Source organism: Phodopus roborovskii, unplaced genomic scaffold (assembly GCF_943737965.1).
Source record: "Phodopus roborovskii unplaced genomic scaffold, PHOROB, whole genome shotgun sequence".
Lineage (NCBI taxonomy): Eukaryota > Metazoa > Chordata > Mammalia > Rodentia > Cricetidae > Phodopus > Phodopus roborovskii.
Window position 1 is genome coordinate 9,933,703 of NW_026126424.1, and position 27,882 is coordinate 9,961,584.

The 27,882-nt window shown below is 46.1% G+C and overlaps 1 protein-coding gene across 1 annotated transcript in view; it reads right to left on the bottom strand.

Annotated features, from left to right (window-relative positions):
* Positions 1-27,882, bottom strand: part of Abca4 (ATP binding cassette subfamily A member 4) — a 113,225-nt gene that overhangs the window by 12,919 nt on the left and 72,424 nt on the right. Inside the window, exons 23-39 of the mRNA XM_051185585.1 lie at positions 25,183-25,388; positions 24,788-24,836; positions 22,441-22,703; positions 21,451-21,575; positions 20,884-20,982; positions 19,673-19,859; positions 16,753-16,847; positions 15,399-15,431; positions 12,906-13,011; positions 12,667-12,741; positions 12,103-12,272; positions 10,756-10,933; positions 5,676-5,791; positions 4,597-4,744; positions 3,529-3,652; positions 3,027-3,156; positions 306-426 (exon numbers count right to left, since the gene is read on the bottom strand). Of these exons, the coding sequence (XP_051041542.1) occupies positions 306-426; positions 3,027-3,156; positions 3,529-3,652; positions 4,597-4,744; positions 5,676-5,791; positions 10,756-10,933; positions 12,103-12,272; positions 12,667-12,741; positions 12,906-13,011; positions 15,399-15,431; positions 16,753-16,847; positions 19,673-19,859; positions 20,884-20,982; positions 21,451-21,575; positions 22,441-22,703; positions 24,788-24,836; positions 25,183-25,388 (2,225 nt within the window). The remainder of the gene's footprint in view (positions 1-305; positions 427-3,026; positions 3,157-3,528; positions 3,653-4,596; positions 4,745-5,675; positions 5,792-10,755; positions 10,934-12,102; positions 12,273-12,666; positions 12,742-12,905; positions 13,012-15,398; positions 15,432-16,752; positions 16,848-19,672; positions 19,860-20,883; positions 20,983-21,450; positions 21,576-22,440; positions 22,704-24,787; positions 24,837-25,182; positions 25,389-27,882) is intronic.

The following is a 27,882-nucleotide window of genomic DNA, read 5'->3' on the forward strand; positions in this document are numbered from 1 at the left end:
AAGACCAAGACAGAGGTAGGGAGGACAGTGGAGCAAGAGCAGGATGAAGCAGAGTGCTTTGGGAGAAAACCACAGCGCTAGGGGTTACACATCAACATGGCAGCAGGAGAGGTCCTGTGACAGAGCAGTGTGGTGGGCAAACCAGTCTGTGCACACACAGAACAGAGAGCAGATGCTGGCGCTCAGCTGGAGAAGCGCTGGGGGCCCTGCGGACATGAACAGCTTCAGGACAACATGATGGTCCTGTGTCACGTGTGGGCTCAGCTGGCACCTCCAGGACAACACTGCCCACTTGTGCCCCTCACCTTGGTTAGTTCATTTAGCCTTAGGATGTCGGCTTTATTCCCCCCACTAATAACTCTTTGTCTTTCTTCGGCCACGTCGTCATCTTCATCAAAAATGGGCTCTCTGGCAGGCTCAGCAACCCTAGAGGAAGGAATGTGGACAAGGTTGGCCTGGGTGTGCAGTAACCATGGCCCTGTCCCTTTCATCTGTCACCCTGCTCCCCCATTTGTAGTCCCCTGGACTCCTTTCCTCTACATCTATTGTGAAAATGGCCCCTGGCAGAGGGGCGCTAGGCAGAGAGGCCAAGTGCATCTGTTAAAATCAGTCCGGCATTGCAGTCCTGCTATGACCCTGTGCTTGCCGCCGGACCTCTCTGAACCTTGCCTTCTTCAACCACGTGAAGGGGAAAGAAGAAAGCTATCTCAGGGATGTGTGAAGATGAACTCTGAATGATGCTTGGTACAGGGTAAAGGCTCGGGACCTGGGAGCTAGCATTATATTATTAAAAGCTTTCCTCCATGGCAAGTCAAATGAGGGTGAGTCATTGTCTATCAGCCTTCCTTCTTCCTCCAGCCTTTCCTACTGACTCAATGCCATGATAGCTTTGTCATCTTATTAAAGCATGCCTCTCTGTAAGCTACAGGTTCCAGGTCTACATTTTCCAAGTGTCTGTGTCCTGCAGGCAGGTCCCACGTGCCTTTACCATCTGCACGTATTTTTGATGTACTCATTCTCCTACCAACCACCGGCACCTGCCCTGGTCCCTACCTTATGCAAGGCATCCCACTGGTTAGCATCAGCACGTTCTCTTCCTCCTCTGGAAATCTTTCTAACCACCTATGTGCCAAGTGTCCAACCTTTTGACACTGATATATGGCATTGCCATCTACAAGTGTGTTATGCTACACTGGTAGTTATCCTTGAATGCATGCAGCCTGTAGGCTATAAATTAGACATACCTGACCTAGGGCTCCAGCCTTTTCCTTCTTCCCTTACGGACTACACCTGATCTGTCTTGTCTAAAAGACTTCCTTCTGACTTTCTCTATCATCCTCAGTGCCTCCATCCCCATCCAGCTCACTGTCGTCTCTTTGCATATGAACATGGACTCTTATCTCACCTCTCAGCTGTGGTTAAGATCATGTCGTTCCCCTGGTTAAAATACCCCAGGGATTTCATGTTGCTCTTAGGCTTGAGTCCTAAGTCATTAAGAAGAGGAGTATTTCATGACCCAGCACTGTCTTCCCGTCTGTACTCATCCCCTCTTCCCACCTCCTGTTCCACAGCTTTCTGGAAGCCCTTCATCCCATATATCGGTCTTACTCTCTGGGGTTGCTGGACTTTTGTGTAGGATTTGTCCCTACCAAGAACTTTCTTCCTCCCTCCCTTCCTTCCTTCCTTCCTTCCTTCCCTCCTTCCCTCCTTCCTTCCTTCCTTCCTTCTTTCCTTCCTTCCTTCCTTCCTTCCTCTCTTCCTTCTACTCTTTTTGCTTGTTAATTATCAGTATGAGGGTAGTTGTTGAGTTTCTGGAAGCCAGGCCTCTCTGATCCTCTTTAAGACTCACTCAGTTGTGTCTGTATCAGAGTTTAAAGACTTAGTTTTGGTAATCCACCCTCTTCCCCCTCATCTCTTTTAAAGCTAATGGACAACATTTTTGAGGGGCCTGCGAGGGGCCAGGAAGCCCACCAATAGGTTCTCACAGACTTGCCCATAACTAAAAGCACTGCTGTTTATTCCATGAGTGTTGACTTATTTTCTGTCTCAGCCTTCTCAACCCTGTGATTAGGGAAGTAGGTCATTTATAATGTAGTAAGCCCTGGAACCCTTTTATTTACATGTTATCAAACTCACCCTGAGAGGAGGAAAAGTTAAGAAATAACAACAATGACGACAACAAAATGTCATAAAAGCCATTCACTTTGGGCTGCATTCCCAAGCAACCCAACTCCCAAAAGACCCAGGCCCAGAGGGACAGGGGTCACTTTGGGCTTCACACCATCCATGTGCTGGACCCTGATCAGAAGGACTTGCCCCACCCCCCACAAGTGGCGCTGAGGAGTAGGCCTTCGGTATGCCACATTGCCCATGCCACGCAGCAGGGATTCAGGGCTGGGCTCTTCCCTATGCAGGGATAGCCAAGAACTCACAGAGATCCACCTGTTTCTGCCTCCCAAGTGCTGGGATTTAAAGCATGTGCCACCATTGTCTGACCTTATCACTTCCTGTCTCCTGTCTGTACAGACCTCCAGACCTCTATGGTTAACTAGGAGCTAGCTCCACCCTCTGATCTCCAGGCAAGCTTTATTTATCAGAACTCAAACAAAATATCACACAACACAAGGTCCCAAAGAGCTCCTCTATTCGGTGTTCTAGATGGCAAGGGAGTTTGTTTTGTCTCACTTCTCACAGATCAAAGCCCTTCTTCCTCATATCTTAGATATTCCATAATGATGTTTATTTACAGTGTAGCATCCACTTTAAGATAGGCATGCGGTAACTGCACAAGAAGGTTAAATATCAGTAACTGAAATGAAACCATTGTATTTCTAAAAGTTCGAAGCTAAGACTTGTCTCAAATTCTAACAGGCCTCTTTTTACCCTTCTCTCCTGTAATATGTAGAACAAGCTGGACCTTGAGAATGAAGAAAAAAATCAGAATGCCGTTTCTGAGAACCATGCTGATATGAAGCCCAGGGCTGGAAACGCTTGCTACCATCACCCTCGGGTGCAGTAATACATACCACCGGGTGAGGAAAAAGTGGTGTTGGATGAGGAGTGTCAGGAGAAAGTATACCACCCCTTCTATTGCCATAGCAACCAGATTCTTCCCAATCAGGTCCCACTGGAATGGGTTGGAGGAGTACTCCTCACCTGGGGATCAAAGCAACAGGACATTAGGAGGAATAGTCTGTATTAGGGCCTCCCAGACTCAACCATGAAAGTCCGACTATGACCCAGATGCCCAGGCCTGAATAAGAGGCTAAATGAAACCCAAATCAAGTTCTTCTTGGCTCTCCAGGTCACAGTGTAGGAGGGCAAAACCCTGCCCTTGGCCACACCTGTGGCTCCCCAGCCATAGAAACAGAAGCACCCTAATCCCTTCTAAGCGGCAGCATAATGCCTGACCAGCATTTAGGTGCCCTCCCAGTCTCTAGGCTGCAAGTCCGACATCAGAACACCTGTAACTTTCCCAGCCTGGATGGATTTTGTGGTTGTGACCCATAGACCTAGGATGCTACCCACCAAACTGGGCATAGACGTCTGTCACAGCTTGGCTCAGCGCCAGGTCAATGAGGCCTCTACCCAGGCAGAAGTGGGGAAGGGCAATGAGCAACTTCCTCAACACAGCGTTGAACCTGAGCAGCGTCTGAGAAAGAGAAACGAGGCTGTTAAGAGTGGGGACTTCTCGTCCCCACCCCCACCCCTCCAAAGCCTTCACAGAGCAAGGCCAGAGAGTCTGGTCTTCTGGCAGCGCCCAGAACAGATGTGTGGCCACCCCCTGAACTGTGAAGAATGAGTGAGAAAAAGCACAGGCCAAGGAGACACTTGAGGACACACAAACACACACACACACACACACACACACACACACACACCCTCCGCCCAAGGAGCTGGATTGCTGGGAGGACAGCCCGGGCATGGCACAGCTGGATCAGGACAGTAACCAAAGGAGTAAGGGATGAAGACAGCCTGTTCTCTTTTTTAGGGATTCTGCCTGGCCACACCCTTCTGGACAGGGAGACGTTAGGGGGTGTGGACAGGGCAGGTGGACCTACTAGGCTGTGAAATGGAGTCATTCGGCACCAGGGTTTCCTAAACCTGCCCTCATGGTTTCTTTGGGAGCAGGACAGTATATGCCACTATGTTGTTATTTTATATATGTATTGGAGAAAGAATATGGGTTTGTTTGTATGTCTCCAGAGTGGAATAAGGTGGACAAGGGAACTGGGTGAACCGAAGTGTGTGCATGCGTGTGTGTGTGCGTGTGTGTGCGTGTGTGCATGTGTGTGCGTGTGTGCGTGCGTGCATAACCTAAATTCCCCTGAGGACATTTTCTAGCTTTAATCTAAAATGTTAGAACCGTGAACAAATATACATAGCTTTAAAAAGAGGCTTACAGAACCATGGTGCTCAGAGCACATACATTAGGAGGCAAGGGTAGAGCTGGCGCAGGGGGAGCGAAGGGGAGGCAGCCCTGCTCATCTGTGCACACGAATCTGCATACACAGTGCTTGCTACAGCTCTGAGGACTGGCACATCTGCTCCAACATCCCACTAATTAAACCAAGAAGCCCAGAAAGTTCTGCTTACCCGGTTATCCTCAAATAATTCCAGGATGAAGGTGATGGCACTGGTGTTGATGCCGATGAACAGGTTAGCACAAGACAAAGCCACATAGGCTGTGCTGGGGACATCAAACAGGAAGGATGCTGGGTACATCATGGGGATGATTGCCCATCTGTGTGAGACGACACAGCTCAGAGGGAGAGAGTTCCAAGATCCATGCCTTCAACTATACCTCTGTATACAAGGTGGCATAATGGTCCCAGGGAGAGAAAGGAGATAGATACTCCATTCCTTGGGTTTTGTGCCTCATCTTCAAAAGGAGATGATGCTGTCTGCCCTGACCATCTCATGAGTTTTATGAGAAGCAAATGAGGCAGGAGCTATGTGTGAACTTTATGAGCCTGAAAGCCCGGAGGCCACGCACAGTAATGTTCTCTACTCCAGGCAACGCAGAAGAAGGTCCCAAGAGCTCATCTTCACAGTTCATTTCAGAGTTCACAGTCAAGCTGCCTTCTGGGTCAATTTTCAAGAGAGATGAATGGAGGCCATTGTTCTGGGATGAACGGAGGCCATTGTTCTGGTAAGACTCTCCCCTCCACACAAGGAAGGACCAAGCACCATTCTTTTTTATAGATGAGGACTCTGAAGCCCAGTTAGCAAGTGATAGATAGACCTGGGACACAAAGCTGCAAACTGTGCTCCGTAATTTAATTGGATTTCTATGTCACCTTCTAGCCCGACATGGGGGTAGTGGTATGGCTTGGGATCTTCTATTATATGCAGATAATTCTTGGCAAGCACAGTGGGAGACACTACACTGGGCAGCTCACCCACAGTGGGAATAGAAACCTGAGCTGGGGAGGAAGTGGGGAGTGACTGAGTCCCAGGCTTGGTCAAGGCCACAGTTGGAAGTGAAGAAGACTCAGACTGTGTGGCACTGCTCTCCGTATCCCTGAATGTGCTAGGAGTCAGACTGACGTGGCTTTACAGACAGGTCTCTGTTGGCTACCAGGGAAGCTTCTGGCGCTGGGAGCTCCCAGGACAAGAGGACCCAGGTTTGCGATCAGAAGGTAGCATCTCCTCCCCTGACCCAGATGACTTACCCATACAGCATGAGCAGAGCAACGAGAGCGGGGAGGTTGTCTGCAGATGTGTAGGCTTTCTTTTGAAATCCAATGAAGATGCCCACCACCAGTCCCGCACTCACAGCATAATTCATCTTGAAGAGAGGAGACAGTAAGTTACTGAACCTCTATGGCCTGTGGACCAGGTTCCTCCAGCTCCTATGGTCTAGGATTGAGTCCATTTCCCCAAACGGTTTTTGGTTAATATGACAGAGTTAAGATATGGGTTAAGCTGTTCATAGTTGACTTACAATCTCTTTTCTACCCCTGTTCAAAGGCCACCAGTCTTTATCTTTTAAAAGGATGGATGTAAAATTCTGTGTGATCTGTTACTCCCTCACTAATTGGTCATAAAGTCCTATACATGTCTCTAGAATTTAGAAAAACTTAAAATATAGTCCTTCTCTTCAAGAAGCTCACATGGGTGGGGGTAACTCTTCTAAATAATGTGGTTCTAAAGGCACTAGGTCAGGCTTGGAAAGATAGGCAGCATGGTAGATTAGGTCTCCTCCAAGGGGAAACCTGGTAAGAGTGAGGAGGTCATTGGAATGGGTGCCAGAGGCCCTGTTGAGGCAGACAAGCATAGTGAATAGCTTAGCAACCTGGAGCTCCACTTGTCTTGGGCTATAAATACATCCATCTTCACACAATTCATCCACAAACTGGTGAGCAACTTAGGGCTCCTGCCTAAATCAAGTTACACGCATACCTGTTTTAAACAATGGAAATAAGTTACCCCTCTCAGAAATCCCTTGATATGCCCCATTTAGACTCCAGAGTTCCTGGAACTCAGTCTTGGGATTATAGATAATGAGCCTATCCAGCCTAGAGTGGGTAGAGGTACAGGTACAATAAGGCAAAACTGTAACGCCTAGTAAACTTCTAGGGGAAACTCCCTATTTACTATCCTCTGCCTCTGTATAACTAGGCATGCATATGATTAAGATAAGGAGGGGCATACACAAAGAATTACACAGTCTGTTATCAAAACCGAAACTTCAGGCACCTAATACCATGGGGTGAGGAAAGTGTCTGTATAGGGGGCAGAATAAGGAGAACCTCCATGTAGCAGCTGAAACAAGAGGAGGAAGAGGTATTCCTACAGAGAGGTGACCAGGGCAGAGATGGAGCATCTATTATAAGTGTGTGTGTGTTATGTATGTGTATATATATATATGTACATATATATATACATATGTATATATCACTCAACTAGGTAAGTACTGGGGGTGGTAGAAATGGTTTCTTACTCAGAGAAGAGTGTTACAGACTTGGAAAGTCAGAAACTAGCATGAACTCTTCAGTAGTAGACTTGCATTAGAGGTGAGCATCACAGAGTGAATAGAGAGACTGCGAAGCATAGGTGTAAATCTGTATATGTATGCGAACATCTTCTCTGGTTCTATCTACTTAGAAGGCTTGCCATCAGTGCTAGCCTGGTGGCAATAAACAAGTCTGGTGCCTAGACCTTGGTTTGTGAAGGCTCCTTCCCACTGAAATGGACCAAAGTCACTTGGGGAAATATCGGGTTTCGGGGGAGATAAGGGGTGAGCCTTGGGTCTCTTGCACAGTCAGAGATAGTGAGATATTCCAGAAAGATGGATACAAGTCAATGAACATAATGGGCAGCTTGGGGGCAGGTACTATTGGCTTTTTTTTTTTTTATTGTCTCTACATTAAGCTAAATAATAGTAGAACCTGATTAACAGGATATAGACATAACTGCATATAGACATAAATAAATACATGAACAAATGGAAAATTTGCTAACAAACCAGATGTTTGCATATCTTCAAAATGCTTCTTGGGGTTGTCATCAGTGATGAAGGGGGAAAGAATAATTCTCCTGGTGGAGAAGCTGGGCAAACATCTTAAGTGAACACCCTCAAAAGAAGGACATGCTGAAATCAGATACAAACTGATAGGGTGCATGGAGAGCCCAGCCTCTGCACCCCAACACTGCTGCCAAGGACTCATGACCTCAATCTGGTCATGAGGACCTCAGTTCACCCCAAACTGAAGGGCACCTTGCCAAATAACTGGCCTGTAATCTTCCAATGGGTCAGGCCATGTGTGTTCAGGGGAGACTCGGGAACTGTTTCAGGTTGAAGAAGATGAAAAAGTCACGATATTCCAGTACAAAGTATTGGTATGGAGGTGTGTCCTTCTTTGTGAAGGTACACAGCAGAGGTGTGTGTGTGTGTAAGAAAGACACACATGTGTAAGAGAACACATACATATAGACACACACACACAACATGTTTCAGCCCCTTTCCTCTGGGTAGCAGCCCAGAGACTGCAGGGTGCCTGGAATTTTCGAAAGACTTCAGAGAAATGGAGTCAGGCCCTGCAACTTCAGCAGAGTGTGTCTTCCCTGCCCTACGGGGGCTGCAAATGCTGGAAGAGGGCTAAGTTGGGGGCCACAAGATGACACATCAGGGACAGAGATCCAGACAGAATTTCAGGAATTGTGGGGCTGCCAACAAGAAGCATTTGCATTTGAACAGAGTCAGTAACTTGCTTCATTCTTAGAAAGAAAAGAATTTCCAGCTAACTCAAAAGGCTTTAAGCTGTGCTTGCCTTGGCCATGGGTCGAAGTCTGCTTCAGCATTTAAACGAAAAAACAGATGACATGTAAAGGACAGGAATTTACAGAGTCACCGGTATGGTGAGTATATGATATAGATATTTAATTGTTAGTTCAACAATGACTCCTCAGGCATGCATTGTCTTTTTGCCACTGACTAATGAGAGTAATGAGAACTTTAATTCCAGACCACAGAGCTCAGATTTCCAGTGACCTATACATCTCTAGAGTGTCAGGAAGCCTGCCAATGCTGAAGCCAACATCTTCTGGGCCTTGAAAGAATGGCCTGCTGCTGTCTACTTTGCAGTACCACCTCTACCCGAGATGCCCACCCCTTCCTTGTAGCCATGCCTTTCTGCAGACTCCAAAACCTCTCTTTGTAGCCATAAACGCACACACAGGCCAGTCCCAAGTGTAAATTACATACGTAATCTCTAAAATAGTGAAACAGGAGCTAGAGAAATAGCTCAGCTGAAAAGAACACTTGTTGCTCTTGCAGAGGACCCAGGTTGGTCCCCAACACCTACACAGCCCCTATCAACTGACTGTATCTCCTGTTTCAGGGAATCTGGCGCTCTCTTCTGGGGATCAGGGATGCATGTATACACATAGGCAAACACATACCCAATCACACATAAAATAAAAACACATTTTTAAAAAAGATCCTAGACTCATTTTATCTGGGTAGTTGGTGCCACACAACTACACAACTTTCCCCAGCACTTGGGTGGCAGATCTCTGGGTTTGAGATCAGCGTGGTCTACAGAGTGAGTTCCAGGACAACCAGGACTGTTACACAGAGAAACTCTGTCTCAAAAAAAAAAAATGTTACTAACAAACAAAAACTAAAAATAATTTTTTTAAATTAAAAAAAGATAGTAAGAAAGAAAGTCAACACTTTTAACAGCTTTTTAAGGCAGGCAAGCCCAACTTCTTTCTTTAAAATCACAGTACCAAGAGAAGCTCGTAGTTGCTGACCTCCCCTTTCCCCTGTGAGTGCACTCTTATTCAGGCAGAAGAGAAAGGAAATAATTCAGTTGCCAGTGAAGTTTTCCAGTTGTGTATTGTTAAGTGACAGCTACATAATAAGTTTGAGTGAGGTCAACGGAACCATGTCATCAAGAATCCTTATATTCGGCATCATTAGTAAAAGCCACGGGGAGACAGTCCTTCGTGCTGGTCTCCAAGAGCAGATATGTTTTATCATCCTGAGAGAAGCCTCATTTTGTTCTTGTAAAGCTGAGACAAAACAGAGATCTCATGGGCCAGGTGTGGTGATACTCATGCCTTTAATCCCAGAACTTTCAAGGCAGAGGCAAGTGGATCTCTGTGAGTTTGAGGCCAGCCTGGTCTACAGATCCAATTCCAAGCCAGCCAGAGCTACATAGTGAGATCCTGTTTCAAAAAACAAAAGACACCAAGAGGAGATGCCATGGTGTCTCAATGTCCCTGTCACGTCATAACTAGACTCAGCTAACAGTTCCTTTTGACCCTGTGGCCTGTGATAATGTATACAGCATTCTAATCCCTCTCCAATCCCACCAACATGGATCCATGTTTGCTGCTGATCTGAGTTTTTTGTTTGTTTTGTTTTTGTTTTTGTTGTTGTTGTTTTATTAATTTCCCCTAACATGGTAGCAAAACTAATATGGTAAGGATCTGATCACTTAAAATAATTACTGTGTGAGTATATATGCACTATATGTATGGGTGTACATGCCACAATCACATATGTGTGTGCAGGCATATAACATTTTTCTGGGGTCACTTCTCGCCTGCCTTTACACGGATTCCAGGGATCGAACTCAGGTCATCAGGTTTGTGCAGCAAGCACCTTTACCTGAGGAACCTTCTCACTAGCCCCTAGTTACTTTGAAGAAGTAAAATAAGGCTTCTGGACAGCGTTCCCAGATTTGGCAAACTAAGATATAAAATGCCCAATCAAATTTAAATTTCTGATAAGCAGCCAATAACTTTTAGTATAAGTATGTATCATGCAGTACTTGAAGTGGGTTGTACTAAATACTTATGCTACAAGTTGTTCATTGTTTATCCTGAGATTCAGAGTTAGTAGTTAGCTTATATTTATCACAACCTCCCCTCTGAGGAGGTTGAGACAGGACTTAAGAAGGAGATGATGAGGAAGAGTCCTTCAGTATTACCTGCTCAGACCCATGCTACTGACAGCAAGATCAGCCTCATCTCTGGCATATGGAGATCCTGGAGTGGATCAGAGCCCTCTTGGTGATGGATCAGAGCATCCCTACTCAGTGGCTATTAACTGTGTTCCGTGGTCTTCCCAAAGGCTAGTTCCCAACTCCTTTTTTTTCCTTTTTTAAGAAGATGTCAAGGCATAGGGGTCACATGACCATTGGCCCAAAAGCCCTGGCAATGTGCAGTTCCTTCCTGTCCAGACATACACTAGTCCCACCCTGGGCTCCGGAGGTTAGGGAAGGAAGGCCTGGCACTCACAATGTCCCAGAGGAAGTTGGTCAGCCAGTAGGTGGTAGGACTCACACCACTGATAAAATGCAGGTGCTTGGCTTTTGTCATCCTCTCCTGGATCAAGTAAAGGACAAAGCTGGCTGGAACGAAGGACATGGCGAAAATCACACATATGGCAACGACAGCATCCACGGAAGTGGTCAGCCTGCAGCAGGACCGGAGACAGGGGCCATCAGAAACCCAGAGAAGGTACACGGGAGGTTCTGGGCATTCCTTATCCAACCCATGTGACCCACAACCCTAGTGAAGCTCACCATCTCACAGGATTGTCATAATTGAGATGAAGTGGATGTTTGTGTAGGTTGCTTTTTTGACTCATGAAAACATTCTAGACAGCCTCATTTATTATGCTATACATATATTTATGCACTATGGTATACATAAATGAATGTTTATAGCAATTTCATCCTTCTTAGCTCTGAATTTTTCTATAGACTCTTGAGTTCCCTGGGGCAGGCACAAACAGGCCTGTGTTCTCTGGAGATCACATGTCACAGGAAACGTCACATGTAAACTCAAGGGATGTGAGGCTGGTTATGTAAGTTTGGTCTCTGCAGCCACACAGAAGGCATTTGGCTCAGGAGTAGGTAGACATTGATCCTGACTGAACTCTAGGGGTTCCTAGAGCTTCCCAGAAGGTTGCACTTACAAAATGCTTCTCCTAGGCAGGCAATGGTGGACCATACCTTTGATTCCAGCACTTGGGAGGCAGAGGCAGGTGAGTCTTTCTGAGTTCAAGGCCAGCCTGGACCACAGGGTATGTTCCAGGACAAGTCAGGGCTACATAGAGAAAACCTGCCTTAAAAAAAAAAAAAATCTAAGTTCCCCTCTCTGTAGGCCTCAAATAGAGCAAATGGTGCCACACACACCATCAATGTTCTTCCTGCCTGAGGCTGAGACACGAGAGCCCAATCAATTCTGCAGAAAGCAAACAGCTCCGAAGCTTGGTTATTTGTGGGAAATTACCACAATCTACAGCTATGCCAGTGAAATGAAGGAGCCGCCTTGAACCTTCCAGGTCCTGGCAGGTTCTTTGTTACTGGCAGGGAGGTTAGTGGTGTAATTCTGGAGGAACTTGTTATCAAGGGCCCAAAAGGAATGGTGTAAAGTGTTAGTTTACTTCCAAATGAACAGAGAAGGGAAAGAACAGCCAAGTAATTTGGTACAGGAAGCATTGGAAGCTGGTACCTTCATATGAGTCCAATTAAACATTACCACCCAGCCCTGCACCTCACAACACTAAACAATCTCCCTGTGGTTTCCAGAGAGAGAAGACAGGAAGGAAGCCGAGAGCCTGGGGAGGTGGCAGCTCACACTGTGATCTCTGAGAGCTGCTCCTTGGTCAGGTTCAGGGGCTGGCTGATGACGGTTATTCCATACTCCTCAGGGTCCCTGTCCTTGGGCAGGCTGGCCCGTAAGATGGCATTGTGGGCCACATTCAGGAAGCTGACCAGGGCATGCCAGCCCTTGTTATTAAACCATACCTAGAGGGCAGAGACAGGCTTGATTGGGTGGGCTGGGCTACAACCCAGGCTCCAGAGAAGGAACACAAACAAGCTATTTAAACAAAAAGCTGCAGGACTGGAGAGATGGTTCAGCTCTTCCACAGGACCAGGATTCAATGCCTAGCACCCATGTGGCAGCTAACAATTGTCTGTAACTCCAAGATCTGACACTCTCACACAGACATATTATAATAAATAGATAAATAAAAAAGTAAAGGAAAAGCTACCAGCAGCAACGTGAACGCGAACGAGGAGGAGGAACTGTCAGGCATTTCCTCACTTGGTTTCAGCGGGTGGAATGGAATTTAAATAAGCAGGGTAAAAACAGGCAAACAATGACCTCAAAAGGAATTTTTAGCTTCAGGTCAGTTACCTTAATGTTGTCTTTGGTTTCAAGATGTTTGAGGAACTCTAACATTTCTCTAGAGGCCTCTCTGGTGACAGGGCCCTATCATAACAAAATAAATAAATAAATAAATAAATAAATAAATAGAGAGAGAGAGAAATGTTTCTTCTTTTATCCCCTCCTTCTATAGTACATAGGATAATTTCCATATCTTAACATTCAAACAAGTCAAAAACTCAACCCCAAACTCCAGTCTGTTTACCTACCCCGCTCACGTTCATCATCTGGCCAAGGTCACTTAAAAAGCCAACAAGTGCTTCCCCTGTAACGGGGATGGCAGGGAGTTTCCCTCCGATGGAGATTCCTCCATACCTGCAAGGCAACAAGATAGTCTCCTGTCAGTGCCATGATGCCCACCAGGTTCACACCCACCAGGCCCTTGCCCACCAGGGTGATCTCAGCTTCTTCTATAAGGGGGTGTGCATATGGTGGGGGGGGTCTGTCTGGACTATCGAGCAACACTGCCCTACTTTACAAACTTTCATTTTCCAAATAGTTCTCTCTCTAGATCGAAAAGCAAAGCATATAGTTGTCTAAATGTAGCAGATATTGATCTCTGATTTCACGCCTTTTCCTGAGAATGGCATAATTTCATTAATCTGTATGGTCATATAAACCCACAAACCCTATTTTCTTTAATGGGCTCCTAGGTAGATTCCTTAGCTTGGCTGTTCCAAACAATGCTGCAGTAAACTTAGATGTGCTAGTATCTCTTGTTGCATGCTAATTTATGTTCTTCTGGAAATATTTCAGGAGTGGTATAGATGGAACACAGTTTTACTTTCCCTTTTTGGAAGAACCTGTGTTCTGGTTTCCATAGTGACTGGGTGGACATTCCCACATACGGCACATAAGGGTTCCTTTCCCTCTGTACCCTCAGCAGCATTTGTGGCTATTTGCCTTCTTCACGACAGTCATTCGGACTTGGGAGAGATGCAGTTTCAGTGTAGTTGATTTGTTTTCCCTGGTAGCTAAAGATGTTGAACATTCTTCATGTATTTATTAACCACTTGCATTTCTTTTAAGAAAGGTCTGTTGACTTCGTTTATTCATTTATTGGTTTGTTTATTCTTTTGGTATTTAACTTTATGAGTTCTTTTTATATTGTGGATATTAGTCCCTTGTTGAATGGATAGCTGGTAAAGATATTCTCCCATTCTTCCATCTCTTTCTTTTGGTAATTGCTTTCTTTGTTTTATAGAAGCCCTCAGTCCGCTCTTATTTCCTGAGCTGTCAGGGACCCTTCACCTGTGCATATATCTCGAAGCAGTTTTCCTTCAGTAGTTACAAAGTTTCGGGACTTGCCTTAAGATCTCTGATCTGTTCTGAATCGAGTTTGTGCAGAGTGAGACAAGGGGATCTAGTTGCAGCTGTCTACATGTGGATAAGTAGTTATCCCCGCACCGTGCATGACAGAGGGTACCCTTTTTCTAGCATGTGTTTTTGGCACCATTGTTGAGAACCAGGTGGCTGCAACTGTGGGGGTTTATGTGTAATTCCTCTATTTTACTCCATGGGTCTATTTGTCTGTATCTTAATTTCTTTTATTTTTGAGATTATAATATAATTACATCCTTTCCTTCCTCCAAAACCTCCCATATGCCCTCCTTTCTCTCAGATTCATGGCCTCTGTTTTCATTAATCATTACAGACATATGTGTATATGTACATACATATCCTTGAAGCAGTACACAGACTTTGAAGTCTTCAGTCAGATGTCGTGATAGGTTCAGGTTTGCCTGTTTTGAACCTAACATCCATGCACCAGGCTGCAGAGATCCACAGAGACAGCTGACATGAACATGGACTCCACACTGATAGCTGGGAAGCCAGCACAGGACTGACCCAGACCCCCTGAACGTGGGTCTCAGTTAGAAGGCCTGGGCAGTCTAAGGGACCTCAGACAGTGGAACCAGGATGTATCCCTGGTGCACAAAAGGAATTTGGGAGCACATTCCCCCTGGAGGGATACTCCCTTAACCTAGATACACGAAGGAGGGCCCTACCCCAAATTACTTGACAGATTTTGATGATCCCTCCTGGAAGGCCTCATTCTCCCTGGGGAGTTGGGGGGTGAGAGTCGGAGGTGGCATGGGAGGATAGCAGGGAGAGGGAACTGGGATGGATATGTAAAATAAGAAAAAAAAAAAAGAGTAAGAACATGGTGCATTCTGGAGCTGGGTCAGTTCCCTTGAAACTTAAAAGGAACAGACGAGGGAATAGCTACACTTACAATTTAAGATTCTAACTCATCATAAAAATAGTATCTTTCCAGGCCTGGTGGCACACGCCTTTAATCCCAGCACTTGGGGAGGCAGAGGCAGGGGGTTTTCTGTGAGTTCAAGGCCAACCTGGTCTACAGAGTGAGTTCCAGGACCATACGCTTCTTCTGATGTCTGTTTCACTTGAAAGACAGGACCTCCTATGACTGCGGTTTAGAATCTTTGCAGGTCATCACTGCAAAACCGACTCTGAGGGAAGAGTGCCACCTACTGAATTGAACTTCCCAGGTTCCCTCCCCAGGCTCATCTCCCAGCCTCAGTCAACAGTCCTAACACGTTTTATGCTAAAAAAGTCATGAGATTGCTGCATAGTTCGTGGAATCATATTATCTTTCCCCCAGCATCAGCCAGTTTAATGATCTAGTAGCCATATCTATAAATTAACTATTCCAATCACCCTCCCAAATAGTTCCTTACCTCTGTTCATTGACCCAGAATTTGCTCTTTAAGCTGCAAGCCAAAATAAAAGCAAATGCCATCAGAATAGCAACGGTGTTGACTTTTCTTTCTAGTCATTGGGGCGTCTCAGTTCTAGGGATGGTTTTGCATTTCCAGATATCTAAGCACGGTAGTGTGGAAGCTGGTCTGCCTGGAGACCCAAGCGAATCGGCACACAGAGAAAGGACTGCTGTGTTCGAAGCCCAGCTAGACCAGACTAACACTTTAGACGGGCCTCACAGACCTGCGAACTCAGCCTCGTCCTAGAAAACATGGCAACAATTGTACCAGTGTGGAGTGAAGCTTGAAGCTTGAAGGGAGCCCTCCCTCTTTAATAGAGAAATTCTGTGACCACCTGTGTCCTTCAGTTAAGACACTGACCTCTGGGCATTTGGAGATAACATAATGTAACGAGGGAACTCTAGTACCTAGAGTTCAGGCTAGCCCAGAACTGTCATCATCATCAGCTATCAAGTAAAAATCAAAAATTCCATAATGCAAATTTGCTAGTGAGCCAGGTTTAGCGTGGTTTTGTTTGTTCATGAATAAATTCATCCTCTGCTTTTGGTTTGGGATCGGATGGCACTCTGCCACCCTCCCCCTCCCCCAGCAGCACACTCCATCCCTTTAGGTCCATTGCTCGATTACTCAGGCTCTACCAGGGAAGGCAACCAACTGTAAGTACTGTTAAAATTAGACAGTAGACAGTATGCTGCATTTGAAAGCCACGGGAGCACATGGAGACTGGATCACACTTCCTCGTCAAGCTGCAGAAGGCCTTCCGCCCCACCCCAGGCTTGATAAGAACAGTCACAGAGCCGAGAGATCTAGATACTAAAGTGTCTGTGGATGTGTTCAAGGGTGGCGGTGACAGGTGATAATGACTGTGCCAACAGCCATCCCCAGCCAGTCAGTGCCTGACCTGGGCTTCCACCCAGATGCTGTCCCCCTGCCTTGCCCCTTCCAATCTCCTTTTGTATCTCTTTCATTCTTCCTCTACTTTCACTCCTCGACATCCTCTCCTTCCCCACCCCGGCCCCTATAAACTTTGTCTCTCTTAACTCCTTAAGAGATAAGATTTCTTTATTGAAAACTGTTTTTGTGACACTCGGCAATAGTGCCTGGGATAAACCTTACACATAGAAACAAGCAAGCAAAAAACAAAACAAAACAACAACAACAACAAAAAAACCCACTTCAGTTACTTTTTCCTGCTGTACTTGGCCCCCCATTCCAGTGCCACCCTCACAGTTAACAGTGGGAAACCAACTTTCTGCCATGGCTGACATTGCCAACAGGCAGCCAGGATTACACGTGTGACCGGGGAGCCTACCTGCTTCTTATTAGAGCAGGATACGTTTTTACCAAGTAGTCGGAGATGTTCCTGTTGGTGAGGTCTTGTAGGACTTCAGTGCTGCGCTGTGTCCTCTGGGGCGAAGAGACATTAGTTTGTGAAACTACTGTTCTTCTCCAAAACTTATCGTGGACTCAGATGCCGGGAGATGTTAACAACAACCTCGACAGCTTTCCAGTTCCGACATCAGTGACGTGGGACTCATCACTGATTCCCACCCCTTGTCCTCTCTCCATCCATTGACAGAGAGCTTAACTGCAAAACAAATCTCCCATACATCTTTCTCTTCGTTCTGACCTTGTCCCCTTAATCTAGACCTAGACCTTGCCCACACCTCTTCAGAAACTTCCCAACTGTTTCCATGACTCTGCCCTTGGCATCTACATTCTGCTCTCCACCCCCTGTCAGACTGAGCTGTAAAGATAAAGAGCATCCATCGGTCACCTCATGTGCCTCTACAGCGTTCATCTCACGTGAAACTCCTTTGCCTGAGCCACTCCCTTGCCTCTACACTACCCTATGTACAACATCGTCTCTGTGAAAGCAGAGGGCTTCTCTGGCTTGCTGGCTTTCCACCCCCAGCGCCCAGAATGCAGCTATCCGATAATACATCTGGAATGCACCTTATTTGAACGGCACCTTATATTTTACAAATTCCTTTAAAGTATATCTATCTAGGAGGGGAAGGTACTCAGAGATTTGGAGGCGTCCGAAGTGCTGGATTTTTGGCCACCAGGTGGCACTATCACACAGTGTTGAGTTTCTTGGGTTAGTCGGTGTCATAGGTCACTTTGGATGGCCACACAGAAGAGGCTGACAGGATTCTAGGTGGCATTAAGCCACCATCAAAATGCATTATTGTTTTTCATGTGTTTTACAGATCCCTCCCCTTCCTCAGTTGACCTTGGTTCACATTCTTCATCACCTTCGTCTCTGCTAGGTGAGGCAGCAGCTGGTGACAGGGACCATGTGACAGTGTGGTGGGGACCACGGGAAAGGCTCTGTGTACACAACCCCACCGCTGCTGCCCTCACAAGAGAGAACCATACTGCGCAAGGGAAGTTAAGAAAAGCCGGCCAGCCTGCCTGCAGCTGACCTGGGGGCATCGGCATCCCACTTCCCTGCTCCTAGAACTGACCACGGTACCCAGCCAAACAGCCTTGCTGATGATTGAGGCAGGCTGTGGCAAATGTTTTCTAAAATGTGTGTCCACTACGATGTTCCTACTCTATCTCTGTGTAGAGTAGAAGTCAGGGGTGGGGTGTTCCCATATCAAGGCCCACCACCACGGAGAAAGTGCTGGAGTGGGGAGCATGGCATCCACTGCCCTGCCTACCCAGAAGCATGGCATCCACTGCCCTGCCTACCCAGATACGGCTACCCCACTTTCCATTTGCCGCCTCTGAACTGGGGCCCTCCTTCTGCTCTTATTCCTGGCTGAATGAGGATGAGTGGGTGAATGAGAGGTGGCAGCAATATAGATGTGTGACATTCAGTTCTGCTCCTAAGGAGATCTGAGTGCCAGTGAGGACACTCAGGGGTAAAATTCAGCTGCAGACTTTGAACTTCTCCCTAAGGGTCAAGGGACAATGCTGCAGAGAAGGTAAATTTCTACGTTAGACGGCAGCCATGACGCTATCGTTCATTTAGGAAATGAACTCCTGTGTAGCGAGGCTTGACTCTTTCTTCTCCCAGCCCAAATCCTAGGGAGTCAGGGACACCTGCAATGTAGCAGTGCAGATGTCACCCAAAGCGAGAACATGTTTGTTGAGAAATATAAAGGCATATGCTTCAGAATTTGAAAAAAGAAAAAGATTGGCCAGCAGCCATGACAGATGCGATGGTAACATTTAGTTGTCCTATTAGTTATCTTCCTGTGGCTATTGTTACGGCTTTTCCCATGGGCACAGGCAGAATTAAAGTGACAGTCCTTGGTCCTTCTCCATGCTGGGTCCTGTCCAGTGACAGTTAATTGGAAGTAGCTTCTACAAGTCTTCCTTGTACACACTTAAGACCTCTGTTGTATCTTTTTGTTTAAATGTTTTCCACTCTACTGCCTAACAAATAGTTTCTATCACCCTGGCTGCAGAGTCAGAGGCCTTGGCAGCTCAGAGCAACAACAGAAAAGAACCCATGTTAACTTTGTACATGGCAAGAGGCAAGCTGTACCTTGTTTTAGTCACTCTTAGGTTAGGGTTGCTTTCACTTGAATGAGCTGGCTCTAATCCTAAATAATTCATCACCCACATTATTTCTCCGAATCCTCACAATAGTACTATGAACTAAGTGTAGTTCTCCTCACCCTCCAGGCGAGAAAATGAAGAAGACTCAGAGGCCAAGAAACCAAACTGTGCCTCCCTGACTCCCATGCTTGAGCCCTGATCCTGCAATACACCGATTCTCTGGGAATTCATTGAGAGATAGTTAATCCATTCATTGAGAGATAGTTAATCTATTTGGGAGGAAATGTGGGGCTCTCCTGCCCTTGAAGGCACTCCCGAAACCCCGAGGAGGGCTTTCTGTGATACAGAACACACAGCTCTAGGCAACACTGCTTGGAGTACAATGTATGCCACTCTTGCAAAAGATAAGTTCTGGCTGTATGTGTGCGTGTATATTTAAAACATAGCGCATAGGTACATAGATTGTCCCTTCTTCCTTTCTTGTAATGAATATCAAACCCAGGGCCTTACATCATTCTAGACAGTCCATTCCCCCCCACCCCCACCCCAGAGTAAGCTTAATTAAAACTGTTAATCAGTATGTAAACATATTAACACTTGAATATATTTATAATGGAGAAAATCATTTTAAAATCTAAATGATCACCCATGGGAAATAATTTAAAATCAGTCAAAACAGGGGAACAGTATGCACTTGTCAAAAATGATGCCGGTACCTGTGGGGGTGGGGGCCCTCCAGCACCCTCAGGGCACTCGGGCAGCATGGTGAGCTTCTCTCTGGTGCTGCACTTGCAGGAGGGAGAGGGGTGGGCTGCGGTCCATTTCTGCTTTTGGAACAGGTGAGTGATGTTCGGGGACACAGAAGGCGTCTTCCAGGAGGTTGAGTTGCCACAGGGGTACTCCCTTATGGAAAAATGAGAACATATTCCACAGTCAATCCTACTGCTGATTTTTTTTTTTTTAATCCCTAGAAAAGAGGAACCATTGCCAGCTGTCTCCTTTTCTTCCTCTCCTGGGGATTAGAGTTTGCTTAAGGAATATCAGAACTGGGGTCCTGCTAATGACAAAGCGCAGGCCAGAGAATAATCACCTAGTGTATGGATTCTCTGTTTGCTTGTTTGTTTGTTTGTTCTGTTTTTATGACTAGCGGCTTTCACTATTGAGAGATGTAAACAAAAGGAACAAAACAGAAGAATCTGAAATATGCCCATTTTGCTCTCTAGCAAAAGCTTTAGGGGAAGATTAGATGAGAAAAGATGGCTACAATTACACTGAAGATTCCCGGTGGATTTCAACTTTCTTTCTTTCTTTCTTTCTTTCTTTCTTTCTTTCTTTCTTTCTTTCTTCCTTTCTTCCTTTCTTCCTTCCTTCCTTTCTTTCTTTTCTTTTTCAATATTTATTTATTTATTTATTATGTATACAATGTTCCACCTGCATGTGTTTCTGCACTCCAGAAGAGGGAACCAGATTTCATTATAGATGGTTATGACCTACATGTGATTGCTGGGAATTGAACCCATGGCCTCTGGAAGAGTTGCTAATGCTCGTATCCTCTGAGCCATCTCTCCAGCTCAGGATTTCAACTATCTCCTGCACCTCTCTTTTCTACAGTTACAACAATGAGTGAGAGCTGGCCATAGAAATAATTCATCTTATTCAAGGCCCAATTATATAATAGCATATTCGTCTTCTTCCATCCATAGGTATAGAATATAGAAATTTTCTATATTGAGACACATAGAGCCAGCAATGATGAGGGCTTCCCAGGAAGCCTCTGCTTAAGGAAGAAGCTGAGTAAGTGCAGTGTTGGCTAGAGACATGGGTATGTCCCATATAATACAGGGAAAGATTGAGGGGTCTTTCCCAACACTTCCAGGCTGGCTTTGGGGTCCCTTAGGAGAACTGTTGGTGTTGGTGCAAGACTTACGGAAGCCACTCTTTCTTTAGGCAACGGTTGCCAAAGCCTGGTTTGTTCAGGAGGACATCTGCCAGCACTGTGAGGTGTTCATTGCTGGGCTCATCCATGCTAGAAAGACAGAGAGAGATGAGGGATGCTCACCTGGTAGTCAGACTAGGACAGAATGGACAATGGTCACTGACATGCAGATTTGTGTTTACTGAATTCCATGTCACTCATGAATGTGAGGCACTGAGCCTTGACTTAGAATGGTTGTGGGGCTCCTGGAAGTGGGGTAGCCTACCACACACACCTACAAGTCTGATGTCCGATCATCTGGGTCTCAAAAAGATGGAGCTTCGTTTCCCAGGCTTCACATCCTCTTTCCTATCGATCTTCCACTGGGTACCACATTGCTAAACAGTAACTGCTACATTAGCTTTCCTTTCTAAGAACAATCCCAGGACTCCTTCGACCTTGATGATGAGTTCCAGGAAAGGGGTGGGGGAGGCGGGATAAGACCTTTCTAGCAAGCATGAGGTCCAGAAGTATCACATGTCAGAGGATAATGGTGTCCTCAGGGATGAATCTACACACCTGAAGAAGGTATATTGGTGCCCGTACATCCAGGGGTGAAGGGTCAAAGCTGGAAATTCACCAAATGGAGGCACAATGACGGAAAGCATCAGAGCCAAAAACACAAAAGTGGCAGGAAGAACAATCTGTGGGGGAAATAGCCATAGAGACGCAAGTTGACGTACAAGGGACGATGCACACTACAGGAAGGCATTTGGGGCACACACGCGTACCCATACCATGCACACATTCTTCTAAGCATACATTCTCCATGTCACATTCATATGTAGTGAAGGACCGACTCATGGGGGAACAATATAGGCAAGTGTAAAAGGTAATAATACATGTAGAAGGAAACAGAATGCCCGTGCGTCATAGAAGAACCTGAATGTACACCATGCTCAGCCAGGGCCTAAAGGCAAGTTTAAAGAACAATCCCATCACTTGCTTCTCTTTGAACCAGAGTTCTCTTTTTGAATGAAGAAACATAGAAAGGGGGCTGGGCACATAGCTGAGATGGTGGAGAGTGTTTGCCCAGTATGCATTAAGCCTCTGTAGCATTATTATATGGGGCTTAATGGTACATGTCTTTAATCCCAACACTCAGGAGGCGGAGACAGGGGGACCAGAAGTTCCAGGTCATTCTTAGCTACATAACAAGTTTGAGGCCAACCTGGAATACATGAGACCCTGTCTCAAAATAGGACAATGGCCTCAACCTTTGGGTCATTAGAAAAATGAATGAAGCTTATAATTTTACCTTTCATTAGGAAAATAGATACAACACTGACCAATGTGGTCCTACCCTGTGATTTGCTCTAACTGAGGCCCAATCCTTTCAAGAAGGTTTGCAAAACCCAGAGTCAAAATAAGGGTTTGGCAAGGAGGAAGTAAAGTGATCGGAGCTGAAGAAAGTGTTCTAGGTAGTGGTTGAACCCACCCACACAGACGCACCCAAGAAGACAGAAAGTTAGGATCAGCCCCACAGACCTAAACTGGCCATGGTGGTACCTGAGCCAGAAAGTCCTTGTGGCTGCGGGCAGTACGGTAGAATCTCTTGACTAGCAGCGCCTGAACATGCTGAAGAATCAGCCGTGCGCCTGTGTTGAGTGGGGCACTGGGCTCCTCTGGGGCTGGGGAAGGCTGATCCTTGGAAGGATCCACTTGTCCGGGGAAGCAGGTGTGGGAGGTCTGGGCAGGTTGCCTGACCTTCTCAGTGGGAGCAGAGCAAGGATGCTGGAGACTGCCGTGTTCTCTTTTCTGCTGCAGGGCACCTAAGGGATATTGGATCAATAATTTGGAAAATACAAACATAAGAGATTATTAATATGCATTCCCCTCCCCCTTACAACATCAGTTACTCTTCATTTAGAGAACCATAGGGCATGGAGACTAATAATCTTTCTGTTGTTGTTTGGGGGCAAGGTCTCACTGTAACCCATCCGTCCTTGGTCACCTGTACTGTGGGAGGTGGTTAGAAGGTAGAAAATAGAGGCTCCTAGCTCAGAGAATAAGATCATTAGTCTGTCTGGCTTTAGACCCATCATCCAGCCTCAGTGAACTCAGGTTTCCCCAGATGGGCCAGGTCCCCATCCTACCGCCCTCATGAGAGTATCGCAATGTCAAGTTACACCCTGACATCAGGTGCTTTGTCAAGTATAAAGAACCATAGGAAGTGAGAGAATTTGTAAGTGTTGCCACGAGAGTCTTGCTAAATCTTCGTCACAGATCACATGCTGTGGAAAGAGTTGACAGTTTTTATTTAATTCTCTCAATGACTTTTAAAAGTATATGTTATTATTATTCTCATTTCCCACATGGGGAAACTGGGGTACGAAGAGGCTAAGTACCTTGCCTAAAGGCATTTAGGTGTCAAATGATGGAGCTCAGGATGGATGTTTGTCTATTGTACTCTGTGGCTAAACTCTGAACACCCCACTCTGGACCATTTCTGAAGTGGCCACCTCTATGCCCATGCTGACCAGTCCTCAACATCTGGCTTTACGATTCGGACAGGCAGATTGTTAAAAAGGAGCATGCTGTCCTGGTAAAAGCCCCTAACTTTTAAATCTAGCACCGTGTGTGGTATACTTCAATATGTTTTCATTCTTGTCTTGGTTAACATGAATCTTGGGCTTTGAAGGAGTTCAGAGAACTCAATTGCTCTCTGCAAAGAACTTAAAAGAGAACCTGGGCCCCACAGTGAGCTGAGCTACTCTTACCTTCTGCTGAGGACTCAGCCCTTCCCCTTCTGCAGGGATGACTGCCTCAATAGCCTACCACATGACCTGTATGGGTAAGCTGGAGTGCATATGAGCTGCTATATATGGCCATTGGTAATTCTAGGCACAATTGATACATGCTCGGTCACTTAGACACTGGATGAGACACATATTATCTTACAGGGTAGGAGCAGAGGCAGAAATTCCATAGGAAGGAAACAGCATAGACTAGTGACCCAAAACAGCAAAAGAAAGCTGCTACACATCTTTGCGTCTGAGCAGGAGGGAGGGTCCAGTGGACTATTTCAGCAGAGTAGGAACATGCCTCTTGTTCTATCGGAAGCAATTTGTGGCTGGGCAGTTGTGGTGCACACTTTTAATTCCAGCACTCTGAAGGCAGAAGCAGGTGGATCTCCATGAGTTCGAGGACAGCCTTGTCTACAAAGCGAGTGCCAGGACAGCCTGGCATAGTGAAACCCTATCTCAAAAAGAAAAAAAGTGATTTGTGTTATGGAGACAAGTTACCTTTCTGATACTTCCATTCCCTCTACAGTAAGTAGACAACACTCAGAATGCTTTGTGTGGCCTTGAGGAATTAAGCGAAGGACCTAGGCTAACACATACAGAAAAGAGAAGGCCAGAATTCACAGGAATTTTGGTCCCCACCATTTCAAAGTTCATAGGTTACTAACTGAGAGTTTAAGAGTGTTTTTCTTTTTATCTTGATCTTAAAGGGACCAGGAGACTGTAGCTGGCATCTGGGTTATATTAACTGTCATCATTATCTCTAAGGACTCTCTGCTAGCTGTCACTCATGTAGACAAGAATGGATCAGAAGCCTGGTAGAGAGGAGAGGAGATGGTGATATGGAAGAGAAAAGAGACCAGGGGTGTAGGAAGTGAAGTTTGGAGGGGTAGGGGGAAAATCTACCAATCAGACATTGGTAAGAATCCTGATTCATCCAGAATGTCCCTACCCAGACAAATTCAGTTCTCACCCCTGTCACCCACTGGCATGAGCACTTGGGGCTAGGGCACTAGGAAAAACTGAATGGCTGCTTTGTTATATTTCTTGTAGATTTTTCCGGATCAAGTCTAGAGAAACAGGGAAGAGGCCAGGGCGGGCCAGCACCATACCTGCAAACACGGAGCTGGAATCAGAATCCTCCGTGACCTTCAGAAAAATCTGTTGAGACATGAAGGGAAAATTTGATGCAGGCATTCCTACTTCCAGGAAAATATAAACCTAGTTGCACTTTGTTGGGCATTGTTACACCATGGGCAGAAATACATTCTAAGAACATAGTCTGTAAATGAAGTGTTAAGCACATGGTGACCACAATTGCACAAGTATGTATGCATGTGGACCAAGGTAGGAGGAAGCCAGCTAAAGATGGAGTTGCTATACAGAGTGGGGAATATTGGTCTTTTGCTGTAGTAAAATTTTGCTTTAGTGTTAGACTTTTGAAAGAGCCACCTCTTCTGGCACCAGACTGAGGCCAGCTGCAACCTCCCCCCCCTCTCTGCCTTACCTCTTCCAGGGGAGTGTCAGAAATTCCAAAGCTGCTGAGTCCCAGGTCAGTTAGCGTCTCCTCCAGCTCTCTGAAAAGGCTGGCATATGCCCTCTGCTTGAAATTCTTGTTTGGAAGGAGGAAGATAAGTTCTTGACCAATGCATTCCACCAGCTTTGCCTCTGGAACATGGTGGCACACCAACTCCATCAGCTCTTTCACATTCCCTAGGACAAGAGAAGAGACCCATACCAACTCTAGTCAACCTATTCCAGAACCTGGAAGACTGTGAGGTTGCCTGGGCCTCCTAGTCTATTCCAATCCCCTGTCTCTCTCACTCCCCCTTCCTCTCCCTCTCTTCTTTGAGAACGGGGCAGGAAGCCACCACTATCCCCAGCTTCTCCCCCTGCCCCTCCCTACTTCTCTCTCAAGTATGTGTGGATGTGTGCATTGAAACAGGGTCTCATATAGCACAGGCTGGCCTCAAACCCTTTATATAATTAAATCTGATCTTGAACCCCTGATCTTGCTACCTCCATCCTCAAGTGATGGATTATAGATGTGTACACATATACCATCTTTAGCCGGGTGATAGTGGCGCACACCTTTTATACCAGCTCTCAGGAGACAGAGGCAGGCAGATCTCTGTGAGTTTGAGGGCAGCTTGGGCTACACAGAGAAACCTTGTCTTGAAAAAAAAAAACAATTTATAGGGGTCTGGGGAGATGGCTCAGTGGTTGAGAGCACTGGCTGCTCTTGCAGAGGTCCTGAGTTCAATTCCCAGCAACCACATGGTGATTCACAACCATCTGTAATGAGATCTGATGCCCTCTCCTGGCCTGCAGACATACATGCAGGCAGAACACTGTATAAATAAAATGTAAGTAAATCTTTAAAAAGAAAAACCAATTCATGTATATACTTTGGTGGTTTTGGTGTGTGTGTGTGTGTGTGTGTGTGTGTGTGTGTGTGTGTGTGTGTGTTTGCTGAGACAGGGTTTCTTCCTGGTTTAGTAACTCACACTGGCCTGCCTGAGTGCTGGGATTAGAGGTATGAACCACACACTTGGCTCTTGGCATCATTTCTTTTAGACCTGATACTCAACAAGTCTATTTCTAGCTTAGTTGACTCTGTGACAAAAGTACTCCAGGTGGCTAGCTGTGCAACCTAGGGAGGGTGTTTCTCCCATGTTCTCCCAATGGGCTATTGCCTTAAGGAATGCTAAATTGCTAGTCCTTCCCTAGCTCCTCATCTGTGGAAGGGGAGAATAACTGCCCACTTCAGGCCTGTTTGTGTGGGTGGGGAGTTAATGTACACACAGTGCTCGGAGTGGCGCCTGGCACAGGCTGGTACTTAGCTGCTATTGCATTCCAGAATATCAGCCCGGGGAAGAAAGCTCATTGCCATGGCTGCTTATTCTCATTCATTGGAAACTTGGGAGTTAAAAGTTGTTTTCTTCTTTCTGGTCTGGCCCAAGGGAACTGTAGGGGACTTATCCAAACACATGTCTTGAGAGGAGACTAGGCCCCTTCCTAAAACACCCATGCCTGGTTTACTTCTTGGAGGGCCACACCATTTTCCCTTAAATTGTACCTGTCCTCAAACAGAACAAGAATCGCTAGGAGGAGGCTGGGAAGCCCTGGATGGCACAGGGAGTGAGGTGGTAGCATGATAACTTTCAACAGCCAGGACTGGCTTTTATGAATAAGCATGTATTACTTTGAAATTGGAAGCCTAACTTTAAAAGAAAAGTGAACCTTGCTTTGTAATTCAGGCTGGCCTTGAACTCACACTCTTTCGGCCATAGCCTTCTGAGTGCTGGCATTATAGGTATGTGATGTTCAGTTTTCTTAAAGGGTCAGCATCGCCTAGGAGAGTCTCGCCTTTCTTTCAGAAATGACGTGGCTGGAATATTTCACAGCTCCCCCTTAAGATCCTGGGCTTAGCTAGAATGAAAGGCTTATGTGTCACACCTGCAAACTGTGTGATTGTCTTCAGTCTGAGATGATCTCATACTGGGACCGGGAGTTCTTTACTGGAGGAAATAGCTCTGCCCCAGTGGCTTGTAGGGGTCACACTCATTGTTCTAGTAGGAAGGAAGTGAGACCCAGTCACTGGATTCCCAGGGATTGTGTCTTAGATGTGTGTCAGCCTCTCAGAAGAGTCCATCTGGCAGGGCTGTGTGTGTGTGTGTGTGTGTGTGTGTGTGTGTGTGTGTGTAAAGCCAGCAGGGAGGTAGCTGGGGATTAAGGGAGGTCTCCTCCCTAATTGGGGGTATCACTACCTATTCATTTGCCACCATCGCAGCATGCCTGTGCTACACAAAGAAAATCTTTCATGGAAATAAAGCCACACTTTAGAAATCATGCCAGCCACAGACATATTCCAACTTGATTTTGATGGGCTATAACCACTAAAGGCATTAGTGTTGATGTGTTTAAAGAAAACATCAATGTGTGGACCAAGATCCTAAGGAAAAAATTTCAGCAGCATGGGAGATGGCCACAGAAAGATGAGCAAAGTGTAAGATCCAGTGACACAATGCCAGAGAAATGCCTTCTGTTCGGCACAGGCTCTGCTGGTACACGAGTTGGAGAGTAATGCTGGCGCTGGGCTCTCAGGGCTCCCTTGTTACTCGAGGCAGGGTCTCACTCTGTCATCCTGGATGTGGAAACTCCCAATATAGATCAGGCTGGTCTAGAACTCATAGAGACCTGCCTG